Source organism: Leptonotus elevatus, chromosome 14 (assembly GCF_054856555.1).
Source record: "Leptonotus elevatus isolate MCC_2025b chromosome 14, RoL_Lele_1.0, whole genome shotgun sequence".
Lineage (NCBI taxonomy): Eukaryota > Metazoa > Chordata > Actinopteri > Syngnathiformes > Syngnathidae > Leptonotus > Leptonotus elevatus.
The window spans coordinates 6,848,655-6,875,284 of NC_141252.1; the positions used below are offsets into that span (position 1 = coordinate 6,848,655).

The following is a 26,630-nucleotide window of genomic DNA, read 5'->3' on the forward strand; positions in this document are numbered from 1 at the left end:
TCCATTTTTCACACAGGTAATTTGTCAAATGTATTTTTTTCCCTAACCTTCTATTGAAAGCGAGTGCTGAGAAGAAGCAGCAGTTTAAACTCAACGAAAACAAGATTGAAAACAACTTTAATGACACAAACCCACCAGTAGATGGCAGTGATGCACCATTTCAGATATGAGATCCACTGAATGAAATATCGAATACAGTATGCGTTAGCTCAATAAAGGTTTGGAAGCTCTGCTGTAAACACCAAAGACATCTTGCCATTGACAGACGACTAGTCCAATGTATCGATTCTAATTTCCTCAATCGATTCGATTTCGATTCACACGAGTTCTGTTCGATTTGATTTCGATTTTTAGATTCGATATACTTAATTTCAATCCAATCAATTATTTAACTTCAATTCTTCTTAGATATAAAAACTCCACAATCATTAAATTCCAAATAAAATTTTGCGGAGGCAGTAACAGCAAAATAATGAAAGTAACACGTTATAAATCCCTTGAGTGTTACACAAACATTGACAGATTAAGGATGAGATGAAAATATGTTCATAATTATAATTCAATAATTGGAAATATACATTTAAAAAATATTCTGAATTATCTTAAAGTGCAAAAAATTGGGTATTTCATAAATGTAAGAAAATACATGTGAATGGTAAATTTCAATTAACAGTAAGACACAAAAAAGTTATGGGAAAAGAGATATTAAAATAATCGAATCATGGTTTTATGAATGATATTAGGCTCAAAAAGTAAAATTGTGTCGATATTGATTATTCGATTTTTTAAACCCAGCACTAGTCCAATGTGCACCCCCGCCTCTGGCCCTAAAGTCATTTAAAAAATGTACAGAAGGACAATCAAGACAACATAAGGCAACCTTCCGTGCGATCACGTTCTTACATCGGGTTCGGCGCTGGTCTGCGAAGTGACAGACGGCGAAAGGTCAGCCACGAACAGTCCTTGGCGGCATGCGACGCTAAAAGGCTGCCGTGACCTTCAGGCGGTAGCGTTACCACAGGGGGAAGAGTTATGATGGGGAGGGGGGGTTAATTGCAACACGGGGCCGTGATTAGCGAGTTAGTCGCATGGAATGCAGTTACGTTTTGAGAATACGAGTATTGGTGGATCCGGCGGATGGATGGATGCAAGTGTTGACCCAGCAATTTTAAAAGTGTAAAACGGCCACAATATATACATACCCCAAATTAATACCGTATATGCAAATTACTGCAACCATCTCCCAAGGTGCCGGCATATCACACGAGCCGCATACCAAATCACTGTTGAGCTGATCCACAACACAAGGCCAGCAAGCAACGCCAGTTAATTGCCCAGCTTCGCCGCTAAAATGTCACACCGGCGCCCTTCCCATGTGGAGCGTTCTCATCTGCTAATAAATGTTTGCCTTCGCCTCAGTCAGCTCTGAGGCACATTACCGTCATACAACGGCATACTGGCAACAAAAAATAAAAATAATAATAATAATATCAAGCGCACCTGGCCGCTGATGTAATTAACTGCTCTTATGAGATCTAATTGAGCTGGGGGGGGGAGCATTTTTAATGTGACGGCTCGTTTAGCGCGGGTGCTAATCAGATAGCAGCGCAAGGGATTTACACGGTTGTAAATAGGGAGGTTCAAAACTGCTAATGTCATTTGCTCACCTATAATTGTTTTTTTCTTTGCAACCTAATTAACAACTACAGTGTTACTCTATTTTTGCAAGAATGAAGAAAAATAGCACTTTTTTTTTTTTTTAACCATACCATAATTTCTCCAGCTACTAATGAAAGACACTATTTGGGCAAATATGGTATACAGCATAACATAAGTGTCCTTGTCATGTAATATATACATGCATGCAATTCCCTATTGAAAGACATTTCCCTCCAACGCATTTTGCTTTGATTCTAACCAGCAATTAGGGAAGACGGTATCTCATTTATATGCTAATACAACATCTCTGATGTCATCTCAGACAACGCATGGCATCACAAGCAGAGCACCAGTGTGAGCCTGCCTGAACGCAACGATCGGAAACGAGAGGTCAATGTCTGAGGCCACTCTGCTTTTATATTGCGTCTGCGTGCGAGTGCGTTTCGGAATTTAATTTACTACATATTGACTGACATATTGTTTGGCCAACGGTAGTAGTATGCATGCATGTGTGTTTATTTGTTTGAGAGATGCCTGCGCAAGAAGCAACCTGTCTTTTTATATTTCATGGAAAATTCCTTGAAATTTAAAGCTTAAAAAGTGACTCTTTTTTTTTTTGAAGGGGAATCGACCCCCAAAAAATTCTTGACTGATTCTTGAATGATATGTAATATGTGACCTCACTAGTCTGAACATGACATTCTGATTAATATTACATTTGCGGAATATGAGTTATGAAACAAAATCCATTTTGCCACTTGCTGTTGACTGAAGTTGACATCAATGTTGCTCAGGTTTTAGGTAACAAGCAATCACAGCTGAGCTTTAGAAAACAGGTGAGATGTGATTGGTCGTTGCCTGGGAAACAGCAAATGACAAAATGGCCGCTCCCTAAGATAGACAAAAACGGCTGGATTTTGCTTCATAGCTCATATTAATCAGTGTTATGTTTAAACTAGTGAGGTTACATATAACATACTATTGTCAAGAAATGTTTATGGTTGACTTTAAGTGAAATGTGATGTCCATTAGTTCAAGCAAATGCAAATGCAAATGCACGTGCACGTATTTTGTGCATATTTAAAATAGCATTTTTGTCATAGATCTGATTAGGAAGTGTGTGGTATATGTGGCCCCCCCAGTCGCGATAAAAACAATTGTGGCCCCCTCCATCATTGAAGTTAACCACCAACTTTTCATGTGATTTCCTCTTAAAAAATACAAAAATACATTGAACATTTTGTAATACTTTCACATTCCCGAATGTGTGTGGTGAGTCTTTAATGTAGCAGCACCAGGACATAAATGAGAAACACAGTATTGATTTTCAATCAAAACATTGCTCGCTTTTGTTGCATTTTCTTAACCTTGCCGTCCCCTCAACTTGAAGCTGCCCAATTCAATTTTTCTGCACTGGATTGTTCCCCGACTGAAAGAGGGCTGTAATTTACTTTTAGCTGCTGCAAAAGGCATCTGTTGTTGCGGAAACACAAAACAGGTAAATACAAATTGTATTTACAAAAAGAAAAAAAGGAAAAAAATCTATAAGAGGGGGGGGGGGCTGCAGGTCACGCTGCCCTTCCTTACATTAATTTTGCCATTTGTTGTGAATGATTTGTAATTCAAATGTCTTCATGTTCTCTATATGTTTAATCCATTTAACTATTCAAATAATTGCTTTCCTAATTTATTGTAAATAATGAAATTATTACATAAAATATTTTATAAACACATTTCATTATATTTAAATTAACTCATTAAAATTAGCATATATTTTACATAATTTACATACACAACTATTTTATATCCCCGCAAATCCCAGTTAAGATATGAAAAATCGTACTTGTGTCTTTTTCAAGGGCTTTTCGTTTGGGAGGAGTTTAGGTCCTGCGTTAGTGCTGGTCACCACATGCCCAAAAACCACAGTTGTCTCCTTGCAACTCCTAAACTTCTGATGTAAACTCAGTCACTTTGAAGCCAAAGTAAGAGCGTTGAATTATTCAACCCAGTCCGCTGAGCTCAAATGTGACGAGCAAACAAACAACGGCCACGGAGCTGTGAGAGAAGATTCAAATAAGCTCACGTAGACGATGCCTCGTTTGGCGCGGCAGTTTGCTTTCCGGATGCAGGCAAATGCGACGAGGATAAGGAGTTGCTTTCAATGAAATCGCCTGAAGATCTTGTATCAATAAAAAAAAAATTCGTTCTAATCATAGTGACATTACAAGCCTGCTTCCTTATCAAATAAATGTCTTAATGTGACCTTATTATGAGATGTAGCCCCGCCCACTTGACTTCCACTCATCCCCAAAGCATCACCGGGCTGTGATTTGCATAATCAGCCATATGTCAATGTACGTTTACTGCATTCCTATTACGTTTACCTCACATTTGGATTGAGGGAAGTGCAAACCTCTTCACACACAAAAATCTCAAGACAAAGTTATTTTTATTAATTTTTTTGTAGAGGAGCCCTTTGCCATTGTCTATTTAAAAAAATACTACAAATAATAATAATAATAATAATAATTTAAAACAGTATAAAATGTCAGGTAGGTGCAATTGTGTACACTGTATGCAATAATAATATAAGGTGATTTAAAGATAAGAATTTCAAGTCATTTTCCGTCTTTACATAATGTCAGTGTCGATGATGAAGAAATAAGACTACATTGCTGTATACGTCGCTTTTGCAGGTGGGCAGTGCAGAGATGTTCAATATGTGCAAGATAATGGAGGTGAGCCTCCTCCACACCTCGGCTACTGCCCACGCCGTCGCTTTCTTGGGCAGACACACACGCACACACACACACACGCATGCGCACGCACGCACGCGCAGTCTGTGTTCTCTGTCAAGTTGTCTCCGGGCTGTCATGGAAGCATTTTGTGATCTCGTCTTCCTCACTAACATAAACGCCTCACGCTGTTTGGGAGTCCTGAGCTGGTTTCAAACCGGCAGTCACAGGCGCACTAATGATGCCAGTCATCAGCATGTCCATGTGTGTGCGTGTGTGTGTGAATGTGTCCCTTTCTCTTTAACCCTATAAAGTATCATATTAAATACAGGACATTTTGAGCCCGCTATTTCATGAGTATATTTTTTTCCCCATTAAAATCCTGACGTATATGATCGGACACATGCATTGCACGGATGATCCATTAGAGGGCAGTATCACCCAGCTGGTGGCTTTTCCAGAGATCTTGCAAGATTGCCTCAATTGAGAAAGGAGAGTCGCCTATACTTATTAATATTGTTATTTCTGATTTTGGGAAATACTAATATGTTTGATTTGATCTGTTTATTATTATATATTTTTGACAATTATAACTGTACGAATTTAAAGCATTGTGACCAGATGTATCAAATATGACAAGTTAAAAGTTATATGGAAGTAGATTTTTTTTTTTTTTATTGTTTGTTCAAAAGGACCAATAAATACTCTATTTACAAAGAATCTGAATTTCCTATCATATATTTCATGGTTCAGGCTTTTTAGAATTAAGAAATCATCTGAATCATTTCTAGGATCAACCCGTTGCAACATTTTGTATTTTTTTAATGAAGTAGGGACGAATAATTTAGAAAAAATAATCGAATTGGAATTAAGCAATACATTAAAGTGCCCTCGGGCTGACATTGATAATGTCACAGCTCACCTGTTTCCTGGGTTTGGTCTCGTGACGTTCGCAATCCGAGCCTGAGGGCACTTTGACGTCAATTCCGACGGACAGCAGAGGGCAGTATAAGGCCAAAATGGCAGCGCCCTGAGATTGATGACAATGGATGGATTAATATGCTTCGTTTATTCCATGAACCCAATATTAATATTATTGCAATTGTTAAAGATGTATAATATATTCAGAAACAAATCACTGAATTCTCTTTAATGGTGTGAAACAAAGTTCAGCGCTGTATTCTTCTAAAACAATAATAAATCTACTCACCCTGTGTTGGTGCATGATGGACAGAAAGTGGAGGCGGAAGACTTCCGAAGGCGAGTCAAATTAAAAGCATCACACGTGGTCCTACAAAAAAAAAAGTAAACCATAGATCAGTCATAAGTGAATGAAAATGCCTGGGGAGTGAGGTTCTTCACATCATGATAAGAGCTGACTTTGCAGTGATTATTATTATTATTTCTTTAATTGTTTAGTTACGTAAATAAACACCCCTGGCGACTTCAACTTTGTCAATGTTGCTGTCACTGTAAACAGGGTTGATTTGTAGCTTCTTTTTGTCTCACAAACATTTTTAACAAAACTTTTGTGAAGAGTTGAACCCATTATATTTTTGTGAGACTATTTATTGAGGGGGCCAAGATTAGGATAGGTCAACTTGTGACATTTCCCTTTGCTTCTCAGTGAATAATTGATAAATGTTAATGCCGTAAATGAGGCGATAATACGAAGGAGATGGATATCTGTAAGATTATATAATATAATACCCCTGAAGAAAAAAAATTATAGAGATATAGAGATCGATATAGATAGCGATATATAGATAGCGATATACAGATAGCGATAGCTAGATAGATAGATAGATAGATAGATAGATAGATAGATAGATAGATAGATAGATAGATAGATAGATAGATAGATAGATAGATAGATAGATAGATAGATAGATAGATAGATAGATAGATAGATAGATAGATAGATAGATAGATAGATAGATAGATAGATAGATAGATAGATAGATAGATAGATATTTTGAGAACCACTGCAAAGGTTGGGATACACTGCATTAACTTATTAGCTTGCATTAGCTTACTTAACGCTGTTTGTTTACCAACAGACGGAAAGATTCAAATCAATTTACCATCCCAGACCTACTAAAACAGGCTCAATTCCTCATCGTGTGCATATGGCAATAAGAATTCATTCATTTGTTTGCCTGGACAAACCAAAACTGTAGATAATGTCAACATTGCTTGTTCAAAATGTTCCCAGCAAGGGTGACAAAACAACAGTGCGGTAATTACAGGAGTTTAATTGGACGACATTGATAGACACGCAGAGAAGCTAATTAAATAGAGCGGTTCGTCACATTTGGATGCTGACAAACAGGCTCAGGTATAATACACGGATTGATTAGCAGCCACTTTTTCCTCCAGCCCTCACAATGATGCCTTTGGCCTGGTAAGTAATTAGGAAGTGAGCACATGCTGCTATTGAGTGGCTCGCAGAGGCTGGGGGAGGCACTAATTGTTTTTTGTTGATTGCTCGGCCTTTTTGACGGAAAAGGAGGACTCTTGACCATGCTAGCGAGAGTGTGGTTTACACAAGAGAGCCTGAAAATATTAGAAATACAGAAGTGCCTTTTGATATGAATAAACCAACTTTTAGTTTTGCCTTGGGTAGCTTAATGCTAACATAGAATGCAAAACCCCATATACTGGCTAATAAATGGCATTACTGCATGTTTTCAATAAAGTACTTTATGTATATATATATACAAAAATTTGGGAGATATTGATGTGGGATGAACAAATTAACGATTCAATTAATTCATCATTCATTTTTATAGGGAAAGACGATTTGAGATGCTGGTGTTTTGTGTTACAAGCAAGGTCACAAATTAATTAAACCCTTATCTCAAGGCACCACTGCAGCATGATGCAGTGCATTTGTAGCCCACTAAACGAAGGCGGATTTGGGAGAGGGGAAAAAAAAGAGTAAACGAACAAGAAAAAAATGGGTAGTTATAAAAAAAGAAATCATTAGAATATTTGTCTAATATTACTTTCACATTTTCTATGTTCCTTTGTCATATGAGCAGCAAATATTTACATTTAACAATAACTAAAACGGTTTTAGTTATTGTTAAATTTGAATATTTAAATTCAACAATAACTAAAAAAAATTATTTGATTTGATTTTGCGTGGTCAATTCTCAAAATTCAATTCAATTATTATTCATTTGTGGGGAAGAAAGCATGTAAAATATAAAGGGAGAGAGACAAACATGTGTATAATATTATAAAAAATTTACACATAACAGCAATAAACGCCTGGTAATCTTTGCACTTGAGTAAATAAACTTCACAGGTCACTATTATCAGCAAATATTCAGTAGTCAAGCTGATGATTACATGTTTGCCTCATATTGCATATTGTCACTCTATCTAAAATGATACTTACTGTTAATAAAACAAACGGCAAACTATCCTTTGTGTGAAACCCCAGTTAAATAACACTAAGCAATGGCGCCACCTCCTGGTTTCAACCATCAACACACTACTATAGAAATCTGTTAATTGGCACCCACTACCAGAAAAGAAAAGAAAAACCTCCCTGCAGTAGGTCACTAGTTCGTGTACGTGATGTCATTTTCACGTCAGAAGTCCGCATTTGCATTTCGAGATGGAGGTGAAGGCTGACCTAAAAGATAAATAAAGCTGGCACTGACTTGTTTTCCCACATGGACTCATTGACTGTTGCCATGGCAGCCATGTCCTGCTTAACAACATCTCTTTTCCAGGCAGGTCTCTCAATTATGTCTTTAAGTGTCGGCCTTTGTGGAGCTGAATTCTCTGGAATGGAACATTTTGTTCAAACAAAATAGTACACTTAAGGCCTGCTTTAGTTTAACACTACATTAGCCAAATTTGCTGGGTAAAGCAGGCAGGATCATTTTAGGTTGATTAAGTCCATCCATCCATTCTATTAGTTTAAGCCCAATTTGGTTAGTCCAATAGCGTAAAGTTAGCTAAATGATATTAATCCGATCAAGATGTCTAATTTATGTTACAGTAGTGTGGTGAAGGTTAACTAGAAGAAGTTAGATTTGGCATATAATTTGCCTAAATAAGCTAATCAGAAAAGGTTAGCTGGATAACTGCAGCCTTGTTAAATGAGCTTAATTTGATTTACCAGATAAAGTTAGCATGATAGAGTAGGCAGACTGTATAAAGTTAAGCTTTGCCTTGTGTTAGTTAGCTAGATACATTTAGCTGATAACATTGGTTTGGTTAGCCAAGCAAAGTTGAGTGGCAAACTTTAGCCTGTGTTAGCCAGGAAAAGTTAGCAAGCTACATCATTTAGCCGAGGTTAGCTGCGTGACATTACCATACATCAATATGACTTTCAGCCGTAGCCGGATGAAGTTAGCTAGAGCTTGTTAACTGTCAACCTGGAATACAAATTTGACAAGAAAGTGGAAGGCCAAATCCAATCGACCTGACCTGTTTACAAAAACCCTCAAGAGCAGAATATAAATGAATGGTGCTGTATAAACACATTTAATGGAGTCCTAATGAAGTACTGCTGCTATTTAACTTTCTCACAACAATGGTGATATTTCTGGCCTTCAAAAACCTTCAATCATGACAACAAACTACAATTTATGGGAAACCCTGGTTGCCATTTGTGGCCTAAAAACAAGTTACATAGAAATCCATCAATGGTGAATGAAGTTCTTACTTGTGCATATTCTGTGCAGGAAGAAGCTGAGTGAAACTGACCACACACCAAAAAAAAAAAAAACACAGTTATGCAGCATGCTGGGCTGTGGTGTTCATCTTGTTCCAGAGGCTCCTCCCCACTCGTCTGGAAGCTGTTGACTTTTTGTCCAGATGTGGGCCTCATCTCTTTATAATGAGCCACACTAGAACACGGGGGAGAATAGAAACAACACAAGCTCGACCCCATAGCAAGCATGCACACCCTGTAGATATGAAAATGATATAATAAAGATTTGATTCGGCTTGGGGAATTAAGTGCTTGTGCACACAAGACATTTCATTTACGTGGTGTCTCAGTCTGTGCACTAGGGGGCACTATGTAAAATGAGAACATGGCAATAGATAAGAGATGATGAAGAAGAGTGTCAGTACAGTGCTGTATATATTTATTTGAAGGTTTTTAGCTATATTAGAGTGCAAACGATTAGAAACAGCCTTCAACAACAATAACAAAAAATATATCTTTGACAAAACATCATTTTTTTGCAGCGCTTGCACTGAAATTGACATTTCCACTACATTATGTTTACTATCCACTGTAATAGATTTGAGTATTTGCACATCCAATGACATGTTATCCCCAGAACCCAAACAAATGTGCAAGACCTTTCCTTGGAGTGACATTTTGGGCCAGGATTACTTTCCTCGAATGCTTCCCTGTCTGCCATTTGGCAACATTTGAAAAGGTTGTGCAGGTGTCTTTGACTTGGTGACGGTCCAGACCACTCACATGTGTGCTCGCACAAAGACAACACAGGGGCCCGCTAATGAAACATAGCAAACATCTTTGACTTGGAGGCGACTGGGCAGCGAGGGGAGAGGGGAAGGTGCAGGGTGGGAAGGTTTGCCTTGACTTGGCCCAGCTTATACCCCCGCTGTGTCTTTTGTATGTGCAAGTGGACCAAACACACACACACACAAAAAGTTTCATGATGAATCTACTGTCACTTAGGAATTTTGCTTCTTTCTCTAAATTAAAAAAAACACACACACACACACACAGACAGTGGATGGGGCTCGAATCGGATCACAGTTGACCTCACTAAAATCTTATTAGCTGAGCACAAGCTGGCGAGGGGCTTCTCTTTGCAGATGATCTGATGCTTTATAAATCACTGCCACTGTTAAAGTCGTGAAGGATGATGTAATGGCTCCTTCTTGATACATTATAGACTAGAGGTCCTCAAACATGGCCGTCTCCAGACGCCTTTTTCAACAATCCCAGGCCAATTATTACATTATTTTGAATAATAATATTCCCTTTTTTTCTTTAAAAATAAAAAAATAAGACTTTAATGACTATTATTTACAGAACTGTGGAACTGCCACTGCGGAGTAAACTGGATGACATTCAACATATTCCTGTTCAAACGTATTGTTAAAGTCGCAGGCTAAATGCAAAAAATATATATATATATTTTTTTTTTAATTCCCATAATGCCACAGGGATAAAAATGCTACATTTTTAGCATTTGGCCTACATTTTACCAATACGTCTGAACGACTTTATTAATACGCTCAAACAACTTTGCCAATACCCAAAGCTGGGCAAAACCGGTGCTACATCGGCCAACCCGTCATTGAAGGATGCCCACCTTTTGGCGAGCGCTTCCACATTTTCGCCGAGTGCTTATGACACGAAGCCTCATAAAAATACTGAGCATCGACCGAGACGTTGGCCCAGTTTGAATGATTTTTCACATTAAAAACTCTTGGAGAACATTTAGAGAACGTTTGTGAACCTTGAATGAAAAAAAAAAAAAAACACACACAATTTAATCTCTCCTCGTAATACTGCAGTTTTTCCAGCTAAAAGTTGAAGCATCACAAGAAATAAGTCTGACTTCTATGTAATAATTTAAAAAAATATATTTAAGTCAAAGAATTTTCACAAGATTGCCCAAGTTTTTTCCTGTAAAATATGCCAGGTTTTCTCGAAAGTTGCTTTTGTCTTTAAAAATAAATTAGTTCATGGGTAGACATTTGGGGGGGGGGGGGGGTCTTATGACTTTATCCTCATAAAAATATTTTTATCACAGAAGACTACAAAAAAAATACTACAACTTAAGACTGTTTTTATATTGTTTGGTTTTTGGTTCCTACCAAAAACGACGAGAGAGAAAAAGTTGGAACGATCAAGGATGCATGTTTGTCCTTTTATGAGAAGGCGGAGTGTGCTGCTGCGTCCAAGTGGTGTTATGTAACCACGCCGCTGCTTCACATCCTTATGAGGAGCTGCCTTTAGGTTCTCGCCACATGTGCTTAACAAAGTGACATAAAGTCCAAACCGAGGCCGACTTGTTACTTTTATTTCATATTTAACTTGAACCACGACTCTGGAGGTGACTTTTAAGATGGCTTGCGTAAACGTTTAACCTCGAGATGGGCAGCGGAACGAGCCGCGGGACTAAAGTGGCACCTGCGGGACTCGGCGAGTCGAAGCCGGCTAAGAAAGCCTCATCTTCCGTCGCTTCGTCCAAACGAGACGCTTTCGACGCTTTGAGGGTCCACGCCCGCCGCCGAGCGCCTGTGGACTGCCACAGCGCCGGCCACGACTCGGAGCTCTCCGGGGACGACGACGACGCTGACGCAGAGCCGAACGGCTACGACGAGGCGGGAGCGGCGGCTCGTCCGAGCGGGAAAAAGGAGCAGACGGCGTCCAAGAAGGCGTTCACGAGGTCCAGGACGTACGGACTGTGTCACTTCAGTAGCGGGGAGGAAGATGAGCAGCAGCAGCAGCAGCAGCAGCAGTGGGTGTCCTCCACCTCCTCCGGCCCTTGTGGGGCACAGGGGCCACATGGCTCCAGGGAAGCAGACGACAAGAGGAGCCATCATGCCTTCGCACCTCCGCCTAAGGTAAGGACTGTCTTTTAATTAGGTACACCTGTATGGTCGAAGAAATAACACACACTTTCACCCAGAGGATTATTATTAACTTTATTAGGTTTGGATTACAATAAATATAAGAATGTTTCGGAAGGAGTCATGTTATTTCTGCTAATGTGGTTATGGTATTAAATTAACTTAAAACAATGTATTCATTTGTTAGTATTATGTTGTCACACAGTACATTAGTGTTACTTTGTGTGCGTGTGTGTGTATTATTAACTCATTCACTGCCATTCACGGCTATATACGTCAAAAATTCATTTGAACTATTTCTATTAGTTTAACATTTTTTCCCCCACTTTTGTTAACAAGAGTATGAAAACCTAGAAGAAAAAAATATTGTACATTTACAACAGATATAAAATTTGTGATTAACCGTGAGTTAACTATTGAAGTAATGCAGTTAATTACCATCAACAATTTAAATTGCCTGATACGATTTAAAAAACAAAAAAAGAAAAGATTATAAAAAAATAGGGACGTCAGGCGATACATTTTTTTTTATCGTAATTAATCGCATGACTTCACTAGTTAACTCACTATTAATCACAAAATGTATATCTGTTCTAAATGTACAATTTAAAAAAAATTGAGTTTTTCATGCTCTTAACAAAAGTTGAAAAAATATTAAACCAATAGAAATAGTTCAAATGAATTTTTGACGTCTACAGCCGCCAATGGCAGTGAATGAGTTAAACATATTAGCTTTATTGTAAATAAATGAATGTGTAAAAAATTCAACCCAATTAACAAAACTGTTTGTGTTTCCTGGTCAGTGTTCTCCTCAGGCCTTCTTGACAACAGGACCAATTGAAGATGTGGCCTTATCCCAAACACAGACGTAAGTTGAATATACCTACATACATACATCTTCCACATCAGCCGACACCGACAGCAGTCCTCCAGCAGTCCTCCAGCAGTTTCTCCTCTTCTCCGCTCCACGTGGATAAATCCGCTTCATTTTGCTCACAAGTTCCTAACTTTGTTTAGCCACTCTTTCTCAAATAAGTCTGCACATGTGCAGTAAAAATGATGGAATAGTCCGCTGCATAAGGGAGGTTAGGTAGGATGCGAAACGATCATGATAGATGAAGCATTTTGAAGTGTCTATTGAGCGTCATTATCTCTCTATCTTATTGTAAAAAAAAAAATCTCTTACCTTATGTTTTATAAAACAACCCACCAGAGACAGGTGCGGCATTTGAGGTGTCAGTCACTTTTTTTCCCTTTCCACAAAAAAAGGGCTACTTGTGACAAGTGATGGTCTTTTATTTGTCCTCTCTCATCAGCACTTTTGGCCAGAGCACGCCTCCCCTCACCACGCCAGTCATCCTGTACGACGGCTCCGAAGAAGAACTGATGGACACTATTGAGAGGGAATTTAGTTGACCTCACGCCTCTACTTAATGCTAAGTTCATTGTGTTTGTTTGTTTTTTGCACAGGCACACTTGTAGCCAACTTGCATTGTACTGGTTCTCCTGACTATAGTGTGCTTTTGGAATCTGCAGTGCTCATGTGTAACCTTTCTGTTGATAATCAGACATTTAGCCAGTAGCAGTTGAGGCACATGTTGCAGCATGCACGTACTCCAAGTGCAGTGCGAGGGCCAAGCAGCTAAAAGGAAGGCGTGTGCTGCTGGCCATGTTTATTTAAGGTTTCCGTCCTGACCACAGCTAAAGCAGCACTTCTCCACCCTTACAAGAAAGGAATGTGTGCCAAAAAATGGCTCATTATTGGAGCCAGTTGCTTTTCTGTTTAGGTTTTAACCATTGGGCTATGCTGACCCCTAGTGGCGAAACATAAGCTTAAAATCAAGTGAGGCTCAACCAATGACTGTAGTAAAGTGTTGTCATATTGAGAGAATAGGGCATGGACATTAAGAACAATTTTGTAATATTATGTGGAAAGGGTTTATATAATAAGAATAAAGTCATATTTTTCTATAATAAAAATTCTCATACCACTTTGAAAAAAAATCGTATTTTTGAGAACATTAAATACATGGAAAATATTATGCAAATTAAGTAAACTTTTATGTCATGTTACCATATTTAAAGTTGCAGTATTAAACATAATGTTCCTAATTTATTTTTGTATTCAAGTATGAATACTTGTTTCATAGACAAGAGCAAAATTCTAACTTTTCCCTCTTATTTCTGTCAAGTGGCACTTTTTCCTCATAATTGAGCGCTATATTTACCTTGTTAATGACCGGTGAGTTTCCACCAAACATGTCAAGTATGACTTTGACAAGTGCAATTTAATCATCATGATGACAGCAGGTGGACAGCACAAAACCATTACATTTGCATGATAAAAAATATATATAATTCCTTTAATAAACTAAGATGAATTTGTTCTCCCACTCCTACATTCAAGGTTTGATGTGAAAAATAAATGACAGTACTGTATGTCAATAAAAATGACAATAATGACAATGAGACTAAATGTTTCCCACACCATGTTAATACTTGGGCGGGCCACCCAAGTAAATTGGCCACCACCCAAGAAGTTTTCAAGAAAATGTATTAAAAATATATTTTAAAAGAAAAAAAACATGTCGCGACAGGATATACCGCATGTAACGTTAGTTTGCCGTCTCTCACTTGTTGATCGTGAGAATAGAGGTGACGTAGTAACAAGACTGAGACCCACCTCCCAGCCAAACCGCCTCCCATCCCCACCGCCGGAATCCGCCCTCCAAAGTACATTTCAAATCTGTGGGAAACACTAAAACCGCATTGTTGTTGGCATTCAGAGAACTTGCGTGTGTTGTATCTTTGAAGGCCTGTAGAAAGACATCCTCCTCTTCACTGCTGCACACAGAATAGGAGGAAGAAGTGGAAGCTGCTTTTGGAGCACGTCGTACTCGCTTGCGTTCTCTGCGATGTAGTCCTCGCAAATTCTGTATGAAGCCATTAAAAAGGTATTTTTTAATGTTCATCTAAGGAACGAAACAAAAGGTAATAAACGGAGAATATCCGCCATTTGTGGGGAATATTTACTGAGTTCTGCCGCCCAAAAAAAGTTGGAAAGAAATTAACTGAAATATTTGCGTGTTTGACTGTATTGACAGTAGAAAATGTGGCCCAAAAAAAAAAAATCAACCAAGCAATGGCTCATAACTTGAAAAACTCATAAGTTGAGGCATTTGTAAGTCAATGTAATTCATAAAAAGAGTTTACCTGAAGAGTGGATATGGCGCCATCTGGAAGACGAGTGCATCATTGCAGTGACCCTGTACATAGTAACAATGGCTTTGTTTTAGTAGCCAAGTAGTTTTTTGTTGTTGCCAAGAAGAGACAATAGAGAAGGCGAGACCTCCTTCAAAGCAAATCCTGAACAGGTTAGTCTGCTTTTTTGTGATGTAAGATAATCACATAGCTTTCAAAATGTATATGTTTCTTGCTCTCATTTCTGAATGTTATTAGGTGATATGCTGAAAACTAACAGGTTCCCAAAGCGACAAACAGATATGCTGAGCCAAATGTCATTTCAAAAATAATAAAAAATAATGGCCATAGTGGTGTTCATTTACACAACTGTAGACCAGGGATTTATTTGGACAAATGCATTTTCAAAATCATAATAATAATATGAACAATAATAATAAAAGTAATAAGCATTAATGGCAAGTGAAATAAGTTTTTAAAAATTATTATTATTGCAAAATAATCAGAGGCAGGCGATTAGTTAGTTAGTTAGTATGGAGAAATACATTTAACGTCAAATATTTTCTTGTTGGTACTCACAGTGTCAACGAGGAGGATGTAATCACAGCTGCCTCCAAACACGATGACATCAGAGTCCTTGCCTGGACAAGCCGTGTGCCACAACCTTAAAGCACACAACACAAATACAGATGAATCTTTCCAAGCACGTTAGTTCATTATGCTTAAAGCGCATATCTAAACTGCTACCTTGGCTTATTCTTAAAGGGATGCTCCACTTCTCGCCAGGTCTTCGTCTCCACATCGAAGAGCCAGCCGTCACCTGGTAACGCAGCGGTACAAATGAATAGTCAAAATTGTAACTCCCAACAGTGTTTGACCTCAGAGTGATTCAATGTTCTTACTCATAGGTTTACAGTCCACACTGAGACCTCCAAATAGAAACAAGGTGCTGTCAGACGCCGCTGTGAGCGAATGCCATGACCTGCCCACTGGAACGCTCGACGCAGGGACTCTGGACACAATCATGTAGAGCGCTGTGACTTTAAAGTGACGCCCTTCAAGGAGTGACACGTCACAGTGACTCACATTTCTGACCACGTCCACGAGTCAAGGTCTAAGCAGTGGATGTCATTCGTTCGGGTTTCCTGCATTCATGAACAAAAATGAAGCTGCTGAACACAACTTTGGTTGACCTCCAAGGTGACAGCCGTGCTGGAAAACAGCTCTCACCTTCACTCTCCCGCCACAAACGTAGCCCCGATTTCCGAGCATGGCGCAGGCCTGGGCCGCTCGGGGGGCCGGAGCCTGGCCGTACGTTTTAGGTCGACTCCAACTGGATTGCGTGGGGTCAAATATGTGAACTTCATTGTTCCATCCCCACATGATGTCCTCAAGACACAAGACAAAAGCCACTTATTTATTACCAGAAATGTCTGACAAAAAAAAGGGAGAATAATAAAGTACAAGATAAAATATGAATGAAAATGTTTTCTTATATGTCACGTCAGAGCCACGAAAATGATAGCGTGTACTCATCAATGATGTCATACCCGATGAATGCGGTAATTTATTTGATGTAGTGTGAAACATGAACCATGTTGTGTTACAGTCTTGAAACTACCTCCGCTAAATCATCTACAATGAAGCTTCTGTTTCTTCTGTCAAACTCTGCCACAAATTTGTGGCCATATCCTCCGAAGTAGATGATCCTAAAGTACATAAAGTTGTGTTTTAATGCAGGATGGAAGCAAACTTTTCAATATTTATTGCAAACAAGTCATGCATCTTTACTGAGCTTACCGTCCTTTGTAAACCCAGCAGGACAGTTTGTCTCGAGGCGATGGCGCAGAACCGACGCGGTGCACCACTTTGGTCCATGCGTAATGGTCGCTGGCGCCTGTCAGCTTGACACGATAGATCTGATGCAAATTGACACAATGATTTTATTGGCATCATCTTTATGGTCCTTTTTATGAATTATGGCCCAAAAGTTTAACCTTGGTTTCATTCGACCACAATGTGTGGGGGAGATATTGTTATGCTCCGATATAAGAGCACAACATTTTCAGGTTTCTGTTAGATAGCCAAAAAATGTCAGAAAAAGCCTTCTAGAACGGCTGAACTTTATTTGAGGTTTAGCAGACTATTTTAAATGGACATGTGCTGACTCCAATTTAACATGAGTTCGAATGTGACTAATTCATACTGAACACAGTCACGCCCCAATTATAAGAGGGTGTGCATACTTGTGCAATCACATTGTTTCAGTTATTTTTACTTCCCCTCTCAAAAACATTTTTTTTATTGATTTGAGCTGTTTATAGTTGACATTGTCATTGCAAAATGTTTTCAAATGATTTATCTTGGTTATATATGTATATATAAAATCACAAAAACCTTTTGCGCAGAGGTGTGTAGACTTTTTATACCCACTGTAAAACATAAGTGACATCTACTTTGTATTGCAAATCTCACCTGATTGGTCTGACCATTGTCATCACAACCTCCAAAGATGTACATGTGACCATTTAGGGAACAGCTGCAGGTCCCTGACATGGAGGGCGGGACTTCCCCTGTCATGTGGAACACCTGCCTTTGAGAAGAGAAAATATTTTAAAACTACAACTTAGAAGTCAACGAATTTATTTTTTACTATACAGGTGTAATATTCTTACCATGCACCTTGTATGAGGTCATACACCCAGAATTCATCATTGGGTAGGAACACTTCATCATCAGCAACAGACTGTGGAGAACAGAATGTGAGCATGCGTTCATATAAAACTACAGAAAAGGAAAGAAAAAAAACATGTGACGAGAGTGAATGTGTCATATTATTTTCAGTATTTAACGGTTTGCAGTTATCAATGAGTTCATACATTACTTTTAGCCTCTCTGAAATTATCCTGGTTGGGATAATTACCCCCCCCCCCCCCCCCCACATTATCTAAAAAGAAAAAAAACCACTAAATATTTACATTAATATTATTTCTGAGGAAATTGATGCAAGTTAAAGATGGGGGACGAATGTTTTAATTGTATCTATTTTTTTAGGGGGCGGGAGGGGGGGGGGGGCATCAGAAGAAATAAAGCAAATCCCAGAAAGGAAGAGAAACAAATACTTAAATTGATTGTCAATTGCTTTTCTTCTACTAATGAAAGGGAAAAATTCAATGGGTGTCAATTATACGTGGATTTTTGTGTGTTGGGGGGGGGGGGGGGGGGTCACAATGTGTTCTTATTTTCTCGTTTACCCCAACCCCTTTGTTGTTGGATCGTGTTGTATTTATATATGGAGTACAAATGATATATTTTAACAGCACGTATTTTGTCCATATTTAAAATGGCATTTTTTCCCATACATCTGGTTCGGAAGTGCGTGGCCCTATGTGGCCCCCCCTGGAGAACTGATGACAATATTGTGGCCCGCTCCATCATTGAAGTCCTCCATCCCTATTAGATTGTGTAGGTGTACCTAATGAAATTGAATGTAGCTCTCCGATAAAATAGCAATACATTTTAAGAAAGTGTTTCTGGGAACGTGTAAGTGTAGTTACCATGTAGCCCCCCCACACATAGAGCAGGTCGCCCTCCACCACTGCCGTGTGTCCGCTGCGTTCTCGGGCCACCAGCTCCGAGCAGCTCTCGAACGTCGACTCCATGACAACCAGAAGTCTAAAAATAAACAGCAACCAGTAGTTATTCATCTAAGAGGGAAAACCCGTCTGCTCGCACAGCCGAACTAGTCAAACAAATCCACCTCCATCTTGTCTTGTCAAGTTCTTCTCTGTGTGGACAAGCCAAAATAACTAACTAACATCGTAAAAGAGGTGCACTTTTTACGACCGAATACCACCAGTTACATTAAGCAACTTTTAACAATTAAATCGTTTAAGCAAAGCTAATCAATTTACCGTGTATTCTCATGTTATTGAAACCGGAATATCTTGAAGACGTAACATGACATCGAATGCTAGTGTATGTCACTGACACATCAACTGCATGAAATCAGCTTCAAAACACTACGTCATATCCAGTGTTTTCACTTTCAAAATAAGACATAATCTCCGGCGCGCTTCTTTTCAAAATAAGATTTTTTTGCGTACACATACGCGAAATACCGGACAGTAGGAGAATAATTCCTACGATGTGGACACGTACACTGAAATCAAATAGCACAGATTAATGTAATGCGAAACAGGGGAAGGGCGCGTTTTGAGAGAAAGCCATGACGTTTTTTTAAAACGTATTTTTAAAGGAAGACTAAACAGAAAAGTATGTCCAATGTATAGTCGTTTTTTTTGTAACACATTCAGTTTTGCATGCATCTGCAGGCAAGCCGGTCTCTAGTGCTAGTGTGCAAGATGCTTGCCAGTGATGAGTGCACATGTAGGATTACCTTGGAGCGAGTGGTTATCTTCTGCAATCAAACAAATCTTCCTTCCAAAAATGCATTATATCAGACACCGACTGCAGCTCTGAAGACAGTATAGATCCACTTTGGTGGAGATGATAAAAGCAGCTTTTCGACATCAGTTAGGCTACTCATTATGGTTGTGTGTGTGATGTGGACAGTGATTTTAGAATGCTGTATTTGGGCTATATCATTTTTGTGGTGTAATGCAATATGTAGCCTACAGTATGTGTGTGAGTCGCAAATCATAGTTGAATAAATACTGTAGATATGACGTATGTTAAATTAAGAAGGAGAAAAGTGTGTGTCACTGTGTTGTTACCGAGACGCAGATAAAGTAAATGATCTGCTCTTCAAATGTGAGCGCTCATCGCTTGAGATTACAACACTTTCCCTTATTGCAGTATAATTAATTGCTATGTGCGATGGAATTGGTTCATAGCTGCTGTTAGAGGCAAAACCTAATAACTGGCCAAATAAAAGAGTTTAACTTGGCCTTTATAAAAATACATATCATATATCAAGATAACGTGTGGGCCCACAGGCCCACTGTGTGTATTTTACAAAATAATCACTTTTGGGTAACTATAACTAACTAATATATTACTATAACATATATTGGTATGCTGTTAATGTGTCACGATGTTGAGGCAGATGGAAGCACAAAGAAAAGGTGCTACTGGAACAGCAAGGTGATAGAGGGAGAGACATAAACTGGAGCATCTGCCCCCTCCAACACCTCTCCTCACTCGTGGTTGTTGCTGAGCAACCAGCATAGTGATCAAAAGGGCGAAAGATACAGTAGTAAGAAGACCAGTGCAAACACTGGGCTTAAAAACAAGAGGGAAAACTATAAACTGAGGAATATATTGTTTAATTTAAGCAAGATGTTCTGCCACTAGAACAGGAAAATGGCTATACAATGAATGAACCTATAGGGAAAAACCATTGTCTTAAAGTGTATTTACATACTGTACCTTTTTTAATTATAGCAGGCCTATAGTATTTCTTATTTTAGGCTAAACCTATAACTAACCATTTAGAATGTCAATAACCAGCCATACTTTCGTAAGATTTTTTTCAAAGGCTAAATCCAGATTTTTAAATTTTTCCATTTTTGTGTATTTTGAGTCACTTTAGGAAAAGTAATCCAATTTGGGGGTTAAAGAATGACATTTCTGTTTTTTATTATTATTATTAGTATCCAATGACATTTAATAATAATAATATGTATACATATATTGCCTAACATATAAACATACTTAAGCGAGCCTATAAAAACAAAAATTCGTTTCTTTTTCAATATAAAACCTTATTGAACTTTTTGAGGGGAAAAAATAGCAAATAAAAAGCTCTTACACAAAACTGCCTGGTAAGAAAGCAGCAGCAGGGGCCGGCCCGCCTGGCCAGCCAATCAGGAGCCAGCAAGCTTAGTGAGCCCACCAGCCAATCGGCTGAGAGGAGCCTGTCCCCCCGCCCCCTTTTTAGATGAGAGAGTCTCCCATCCTTCATCACTGATGAATGGAGCCGCACGGGGGACGCATCGCTGTCGGAGGTGAACCGCAGGTGGCCATGAAGAGACAACAGACGATCCCGCAGGATGAAGACCCCGCCGAGGACATCCTACAGCTCCATCCTCACTCGCCTCCATCCTCCTCATCCCACTCCCCTCTATCGGCCATGCCAGCCTCGGCGTCCGCCCTCCTGGCTCTGGCCTCGCCGGCAACCCGTCGCTCCATCTCCATGGGCGACTTCCGGAGGGTGACGGGCGCCATGCTGGCCGCCTCCGAGCCGGCGTCCGCCTCCGCCACGGCGCCGTCCTCCAAGCTGGTGACGCCGAGTTCCAGCATGGAGTTCGAAGCGGCTCGCCGGCGCCTCCTGGAGGTGGAGGAGCGCCAGCGGGTCGTACGGGAGATGGAGCGGAGATTGGAGGAGCTGCGGGAGGTGTTCGTGCGCTCTGAGCAGGAGGTGGTGCTGCACGGGGAGCGGCTGGCCAGGATGTCGACCACCGCCCAGCAAAGCGAGATCTACGTGGCTGAGGGCAGCCAGCGTCTGAAGAAGGGACTCAAGTTCAAGAAGCACCGGTCCACCATCGTTTTCTCTTCCATGCTGGGACTCCGGACGTGCCTGCCTTGGCCTGTGAAGCTCAAGTAAGGCAGAAGATCATAACCCACCTTCCGCCATTTGCGTGTACATTTGCTCTTGTATCCTGAGGCTGGTCCTTGGGGGGTTTTGGAGTGCCTGCACAAAAGGAGCTCAGGAGCCAATCATTCCAAGTGATGCTCTTCCTCGTTGTCATGGAAACTTTGCTGCGTTCTTTTTCGACATTGACGCCAGAACTGAGTAGAGGCTGCATGGATGAGTCACGTATGATGGGATGCACAACGGCTGAGTGTATGGTGAACCCTTGTTTATCTATTTATATTTCATTTATAGGTGAAAAAATATATAGACTATATAAAATAATTTTGTTTTGCCGCATTTAAATGTAAAAAAAAAAAATCAACCGTGACTTGGAAATGCGAGTATGCTGGAGTCACTATAGTAACGAAAGTTCGCTATATTGAATTTTCAATAAAGAAAAAAAAAGTAACGGAAGGTCGCTAGCTTAATGCTAACCTATAATGCCAAATGCCATAGACAGGCTAACGGAATTTAGCATAGATGATGCTGTAAACACACAAGGAGCAGTACAACATTATAGCAGGGGTTCACTGTATAAAAAAAAGCAAACTCAACATGTTTGAAATAGGACCTAGCAACACAGAGATAAAAGATGTGCCTTGACGTCTCTGTGATTTATCAACTGGGCGGAGGAGACGCGACACAAGCGGGTGGCGACTCCACCCGTTGGCCTCCAGTCTCCACGGCAACCACTGTTTGCTCTCCGCTTGTTTCCACACAGCGACACAGAATGTATCCGACCAGACGGCAGGCAACGGACGCTTCGATTGAAAACAAAGACGCTTTGGATGTCAAAAATGGAATGTCCGCATTGTATTTTTTGTCAGCCGCTTCCATAACATCATAATTTGTTATGATGTAATTTTTGGGTTTCAGCTCAATCTGACGCGATTTGACATAAACATTTTTTTTTTTTTTAGCAATGTTGTATTGCGGTTTCACATTTATGTTTTGTATGATTAGAGGACAGAACATTAGGTACACCCTCTTATTAGCTCAAATGCAAAAGCTGCATTGACACTCATATATTTGTATATGACATCTCACGATTTTGATTAAACTAACAACTCTTTAGACACCATTACTAACTGTAAAAAGACTTTGCGGTCACCCTGTATTTTTAAACGAAGACTCCCATTTTGATCTCGTCGTAAACGTTGCAGGCGTACCTAATGTTGTGGCCGGCGAGTGTGCACACGAAGCCGAGCGGATACGCCGGGGACGTCTATTCTCGGCATTCCAAGGTCAAGGCCGAGCAGGCTCAGCTTTCAGGAGAATTCTATGCGGGCTGCGTGAGTGCACGAGCGGGAAACTGGACATTTATTACAAGAGCATCAATATTTTAGCAGCGTCGCTCCCTGCTAAAATGCAGGTTCGAGTTGAACATGTATGGTGAAAGCGTACTCTTATGTGCAAGTGAAATTTGATGTGATGACTTATTAGGAGGGTGTTTTCACACATGCCTTCCAATTAACTGATCAGTCAGCATTTTATGTACATATGTAAACACTCAAACTGACCAAGTTGGATCGGAAAAATAATTTGTTCCGCTTTCAAAAGAACTCTTTTAGTTTGGTTTGCCTCAAGTCCTCACAGTGGAATTCTGTGGGGACAGTCCCCAAAAGGGCTCTGACCACTTTTGAAGTGAACCAAAGTGGACTCAATTTGGTTTGCTTGAAATCCTGAGAGCAATTCGCCCAACCCAAAGTGGTCTGGGTTTACTCATGGCCCATCAGAACTGAAGTGGCGTTGTTATTAGTCAGCATTTGTTGGGCCCAAGTAAATGGCCCAATCTGATTCAGACCACTTAGAAACCAACCAAATCAATCTGGTTCAAGTCGTCAGAGTTGTTTACATATGTGGGCAACGTGAACAGAAAGCAGTCAAGATTCACTTCACTTTATATTGACATCAGATGTGAACTGGACAAGAAAGACAAGTGGTTCCGCTTTCTTTCTTTTTCTTTTTTTTTATCTGACTACAAATAGAACTGAGTCTAGTTCCTTGGGAGTCTTGAACTTCTGAGTTGGCATGATTTGCACCCGTGTGAAACAAGACTCAACCACTTTAAAGAAACCCAAATTGGTTTGAATCCAGTTCAAACCCAAGGTGATGCAAGTTCACTTTAACTGAGAGCAATGTGAACTCAAAGCTGTTCAGATTCACTTCAGTTCTTATTGCCACCAATACCTGAAATAGACCAGAAAGAGAACTTTGAATGTGAACACAAATGGACTTAATTTTTCTGTTGATTCACTTTCACACCTAACAGATTGGTTAATATTAAAGCCACTTTATAGTGGAAACAACTAAAAATGCACACAATCCAAGATTCTATGTTGATTTTTTTCCGTATCAATTCCCCAAAGGGCTCGAAGGATTGCGATTACGAGAACACGGTCAAGCAGGGCGCAGACGAGCGGTTCTCCTCTTTCACGTGAATGACAGCCATAACGACCTCATGATCGACTAACTCTCCATTAGCATTCCACTCTGCCGAGGGAGCGCCTGCTTACCATCTCTCTGCGCTACCAAACAATAAGCAGTTATTATTATTGATAGCGAAGAGCTAACGCAGATTAGGCCTTATATATGTATTAAGGGTCCTGTATGTACAGTCTATAGAAATAGTGTTATACATCTGGCCTTACGCAATGTCTGTGCATTGGCAACGATAGCTGCTGACAAAGTTGGCACTAACACATCCAACAATACTGTTTTGCTTCCTCTCGTTTTAGGAATATGTTTCCCAAAGAGCTCCAGAATGAATGTACTGTACTCTTTGATATTTCAGATTTTTTTTTCTTCTTAAATTAGTAAAGACAGCATATGATTTGGAATTCAGTGTTGTTGTTTTTTAAATCTCTCACTTTGACTAGGGCTGAATAATTTTGAAAAATAATCTATTTGTGATTGCGATTTAATATGGGATTTTTTTTCAAGGTCCTCTTCCTATGTTTTTTTTTTAACAAACAAGTACTAAAATAAACTATCACAAAAAAAAACTATCAAATTTTTTATACATAAATGTTTTGGTCTTATTGGTTATGCGTACACTAAAATAAAGGCAAATGAACCATTAATGCATATAAAAGACAGTTATCGATTCATATTAGTTGAATTGCAGTTTTAAGTTAATAAGCACTTTGACTTGCAGTCTTTTTAGCATTCAACTTCACAAAATTCTACAAAAAAAAAAGAAGTAAGTCATTAAGTCAGATTTCAGCATCGTTTTTCTTTTTCTTTTTTACTTATCTAGACTCTCTTTATATATACAGTACATATATGGAAAATAAAGCCTATGGAAGGACCTAAATTAAGCTTAGTTTGCTTTGCAAAATGAAAATTGAAAAAAAAAAAAAAAAACTACTCCTGAAAGATTTTGGACAAAGGTATTTATTTTTATTTTTGAATGTTCTGTATTCATATTTTGTATCGCTATGTGATCACGTTTTGGTTTAATATACACCAATTTCCTTTTCTTTTTCACAACTTGCTGTAAATGACTGAATGTTCTGCTATCTCAACTGATTGTACATTTGTCTGAGTTCATTTCTAAATTTACAGCCTTAATGCCACGCTTTCCTAAAGGAATCACTTTAAAAAAAAAAAAGAAAAAAAAGAAGCTTTCTACTGCACAGTGCAAAGAATGTTGTTCCATTTTCTGCTGACTTTTGTTTCACATTTAAAGTCGAAATACTCTTGACTATTTGGGCTCAGCGCTGCAATGTGCAAGACTAAAAGGATTCGTCGTTAGGATTAAACTGGCTTGATGATTAAAAATGTTACATAAGATTCCAAGCTGTTTTTCTGTGAATTCCTAATTGTTTGGATTTGCTACCAGCTCTTGATGCTAGATGGGTTTTTTTTTTCTTAAGCATCACTTTGCATTTGATTAGCGGGGTTGTTCGAAATGCTCTTTAGGGTTAGATAACAGTGCATTTTAATGGGAAATGACTGGAATCGCATCCCACTTCCAACTTAGCACTCATTATTTGTAAGACAGGATTTATGGAGTTACATTAAGCTGAATGTTTTCGCTGTTGCTCACTTGATGGGAGCATTAAGGGCACACTTAAGAGAACATTCGCTTTTCCATATCACAGATGGCTAATAACGCATTCAAGGCACACTTAAATAAACCCAGAGATGTATTCATTCTTGCTTTTGGCGGATTAGCACGGCATCCAGCGGTGTGTTGCACACACATTAACACCGTAAATCCATACAGGGCTTAGGAAAGGGGGTTTTGCGTATTGGCTATGAAGCTCTTATTATTTGGCCTTGTTATATAAGTGACAGGTTGGGATGTCATCGTTCTGGACACCGGGCTGCAGCTGCCAAGAGACAGGCGTGCTTGGCGAGGAGGTTACAGAGGCATGATGGGAATATTAACGAGGCAACTGCAGCTGTCAAATTGCCTAGATGCATCAAATTTGGGAGTGTTTGTCTCGTTTTTTGGGAATAAAGAGGCATTGGACTTAATTTGGTCAGAAATTTACATACAGTAAAAAAAAAAAAATTGAATTTTTATTAGTTTAACATTTTTTCACACTATTGTTAACAATAGTTTAAAAACCTATTTAAAAAAATTGTATTAAAACAGATATAAAAATTGGGATTAATCGTGAGTTAACTAGTGAAGTCATGCGATTAATTACAATTAAAAATTGTAATCGCCTGACACCCCTAATTTTTAATCATCTTTTCTTAAAAAAAAAAAAGTTTATTAATTAAAATTGTTACTTTTTTAAAGAAAAGATGATTAAAAATTAGGGGCATCAGGCAATTAAAATTTGTAAGCGTAATTAATCGCATGACTTCACTAGTTAACTCACGATTAATCA

At 39.2% G+C, this 26,630-nt stretch overlaps 4 protein-coding genes across 7 annotated transcripts in view; 2 read left to right on the plus strand and 2 right to left on the minus strand.

Annotated features, from left to right (window-relative positions):
• LOC147162767 (uncharacterized) overlaps positions 1-9,209 on the minus strand; it is a 66,867-nt gene extending 57,658 nt beyond the window's left edge. For all 3 annotated transcript variants that reach the window (XM_086095794.1, XM_086095793.1, XM_086095792.1), the window contains exons 1-3: positions 9,082-9,209; positions 5,605-5,685; positions 5,317-5,424 (exon numbers count right to left, since the gene is read on the minus strand). In XM_086095794.1, the coding sequence (XP_085951920.1) occupies positions 5,317-5,424; positions 5,605-5,685; positions 9,082-9,089 (197 nt within the window). In that variant the 5' untranslated portion in view covers positions 9,090-9,209. The remainder of the gene's footprint in view (positions 1-5,316; positions 5,425-5,604; positions 5,686-9,081) is intronic.
• A 2,118-nt stretch (positions 9,210-11,327) lies between these two features.
• Positions 11,328-17,909, plus strand: LOC147162769 (uncharacterized). 2 transcript variants are annotated; one of them, XM_086095538.1, is made up of 5 exons: positions 11,328-11,978; positions 12,788-12,852; positions 13,301-15,892; positions 15,972-16,019; positions 16,094-17,909. In XM_086095538.1, the coding sequence occupies exons 1-3, from the start codon at positions 11,505-11,507 to the stop codon at positions 13,398-13,400; spliced, it is 639 nt and encodes a 212-aa protein (XP_085951664.1). In that variant the 5' UTR covers positions 11,328-11,504; the 3' UTR covers positions 13,401-15,892; positions 15,972-16,019; positions 16,094-17,909. The 2 variants fall into 2 exon arrangements, with proteins under 2 accessions (XP_085951664.1, XP_085951665.1); XM_086095539.1 differs by having other exon boundaries at positions 15,972-16,008.
• Positions 14,254-19,214, minus strand: LOC147162770 (kelch domain-containing protein 1-like). The gene is made up of 13 exons (XM_086095537.1): positions 19,100-19,214; positions 18,743-18,860; positions 17,861-17,931; positions 17,661-17,778; positions 16,986-17,104; positions 16,807-16,894; positions 16,416-16,574; positions 16,272-16,330; positions 16,088-16,197; positions 15,933-16,005; positions 15,765-15,849; positions 15,198-15,250; positions 14,254-14,917 (listed from the first exon to the last, which is right to left on the minus strand). The coding sequence occupies exons 2-13, from the start codon at positions 18,845-18,847 to the stop codon at positions 14,767-14,769; spliced, it is 1,191 nt and encodes a 396-aa protein (XP_085951663.1). The 5' UTR covers positions 18,848-18,860; positions 19,100-19,214; the 3' UTR covers positions 14,254-14,766.
• Positions 19,215-21,093: 1,879 nt separating this feature from the next.
• On the plus strand, positions 21,094-25,578 carry LOC147162771 (uncharacterized). The gene has a single exon (XM_086095682.1). The coding sequence runs from the start codon at positions 21,121-21,123 to the stop codon at positions 21,751-21,753; it is 633 nt and encodes a 210-aa protein (XP_085951808.1). The 5' UTR covers positions 21,094-21,120; the 3' UTR covers positions 21,754-25,578.
• The last annotated feature ends 1,052 nt before the right edge of the window (positions 25,579-26,630 follow it).

Excerpts from the sequence above, each read along its gene's own strand:
- LOC147162769 (XM_086095538.1), top strand. The coding sequence starts at position 11,505 with ATGGGCAGCGGAACGAGCCGCGGGACTAAAGTGGCACCTGCGGGACTC. Across the intron at positions 11,979-12,787 it reads CCTTCGCACCTCCGCCTAAG|TGTTCTCCTCAGGCCTTCTT; the intron begins GTAAGGACTGTC and ends TTTCCTGGTCAG. Across the intron at positions 12,853-13,300 it reads GCCTTATCCCAAACACAGAC|CACTTTTGGCCAGAGCACGC; the intron begins GTAAGTTGAATA and ends CTCTCTCATCAG.
- LOC147162770 (XM_086095537.1), bottom strand. The coding sequence starts at position 18,847 with ATGGAGTCGACGTTCGAGAGCTGCTCGGAGCTGGTGGCCCGAGAACGC. Across the intron at positions 17,932-18,742 it reads ATGTGTGGGGGGGCTACATG|TCTGTTGCTGATGATGAAGT; the intron begins GTAACTACACTT and ends TGTTCTCCACAG. Across the intron at positions 15,850-15,932 it reads CCCTTTAAGAATAAGCCAAG|GTTGTGGCACACGGCTTGTC; the intron begins GTAGCAGTTTAG and ends GTGTGCTTTAAG.
- LOC147162771 (XM_086095682.1), top strand. The coding sequence starts at position 21,121 with ATGGAGCCGCACGGGGGACGCATCGCTGTCGGAGGTGAACCGCAGGTG.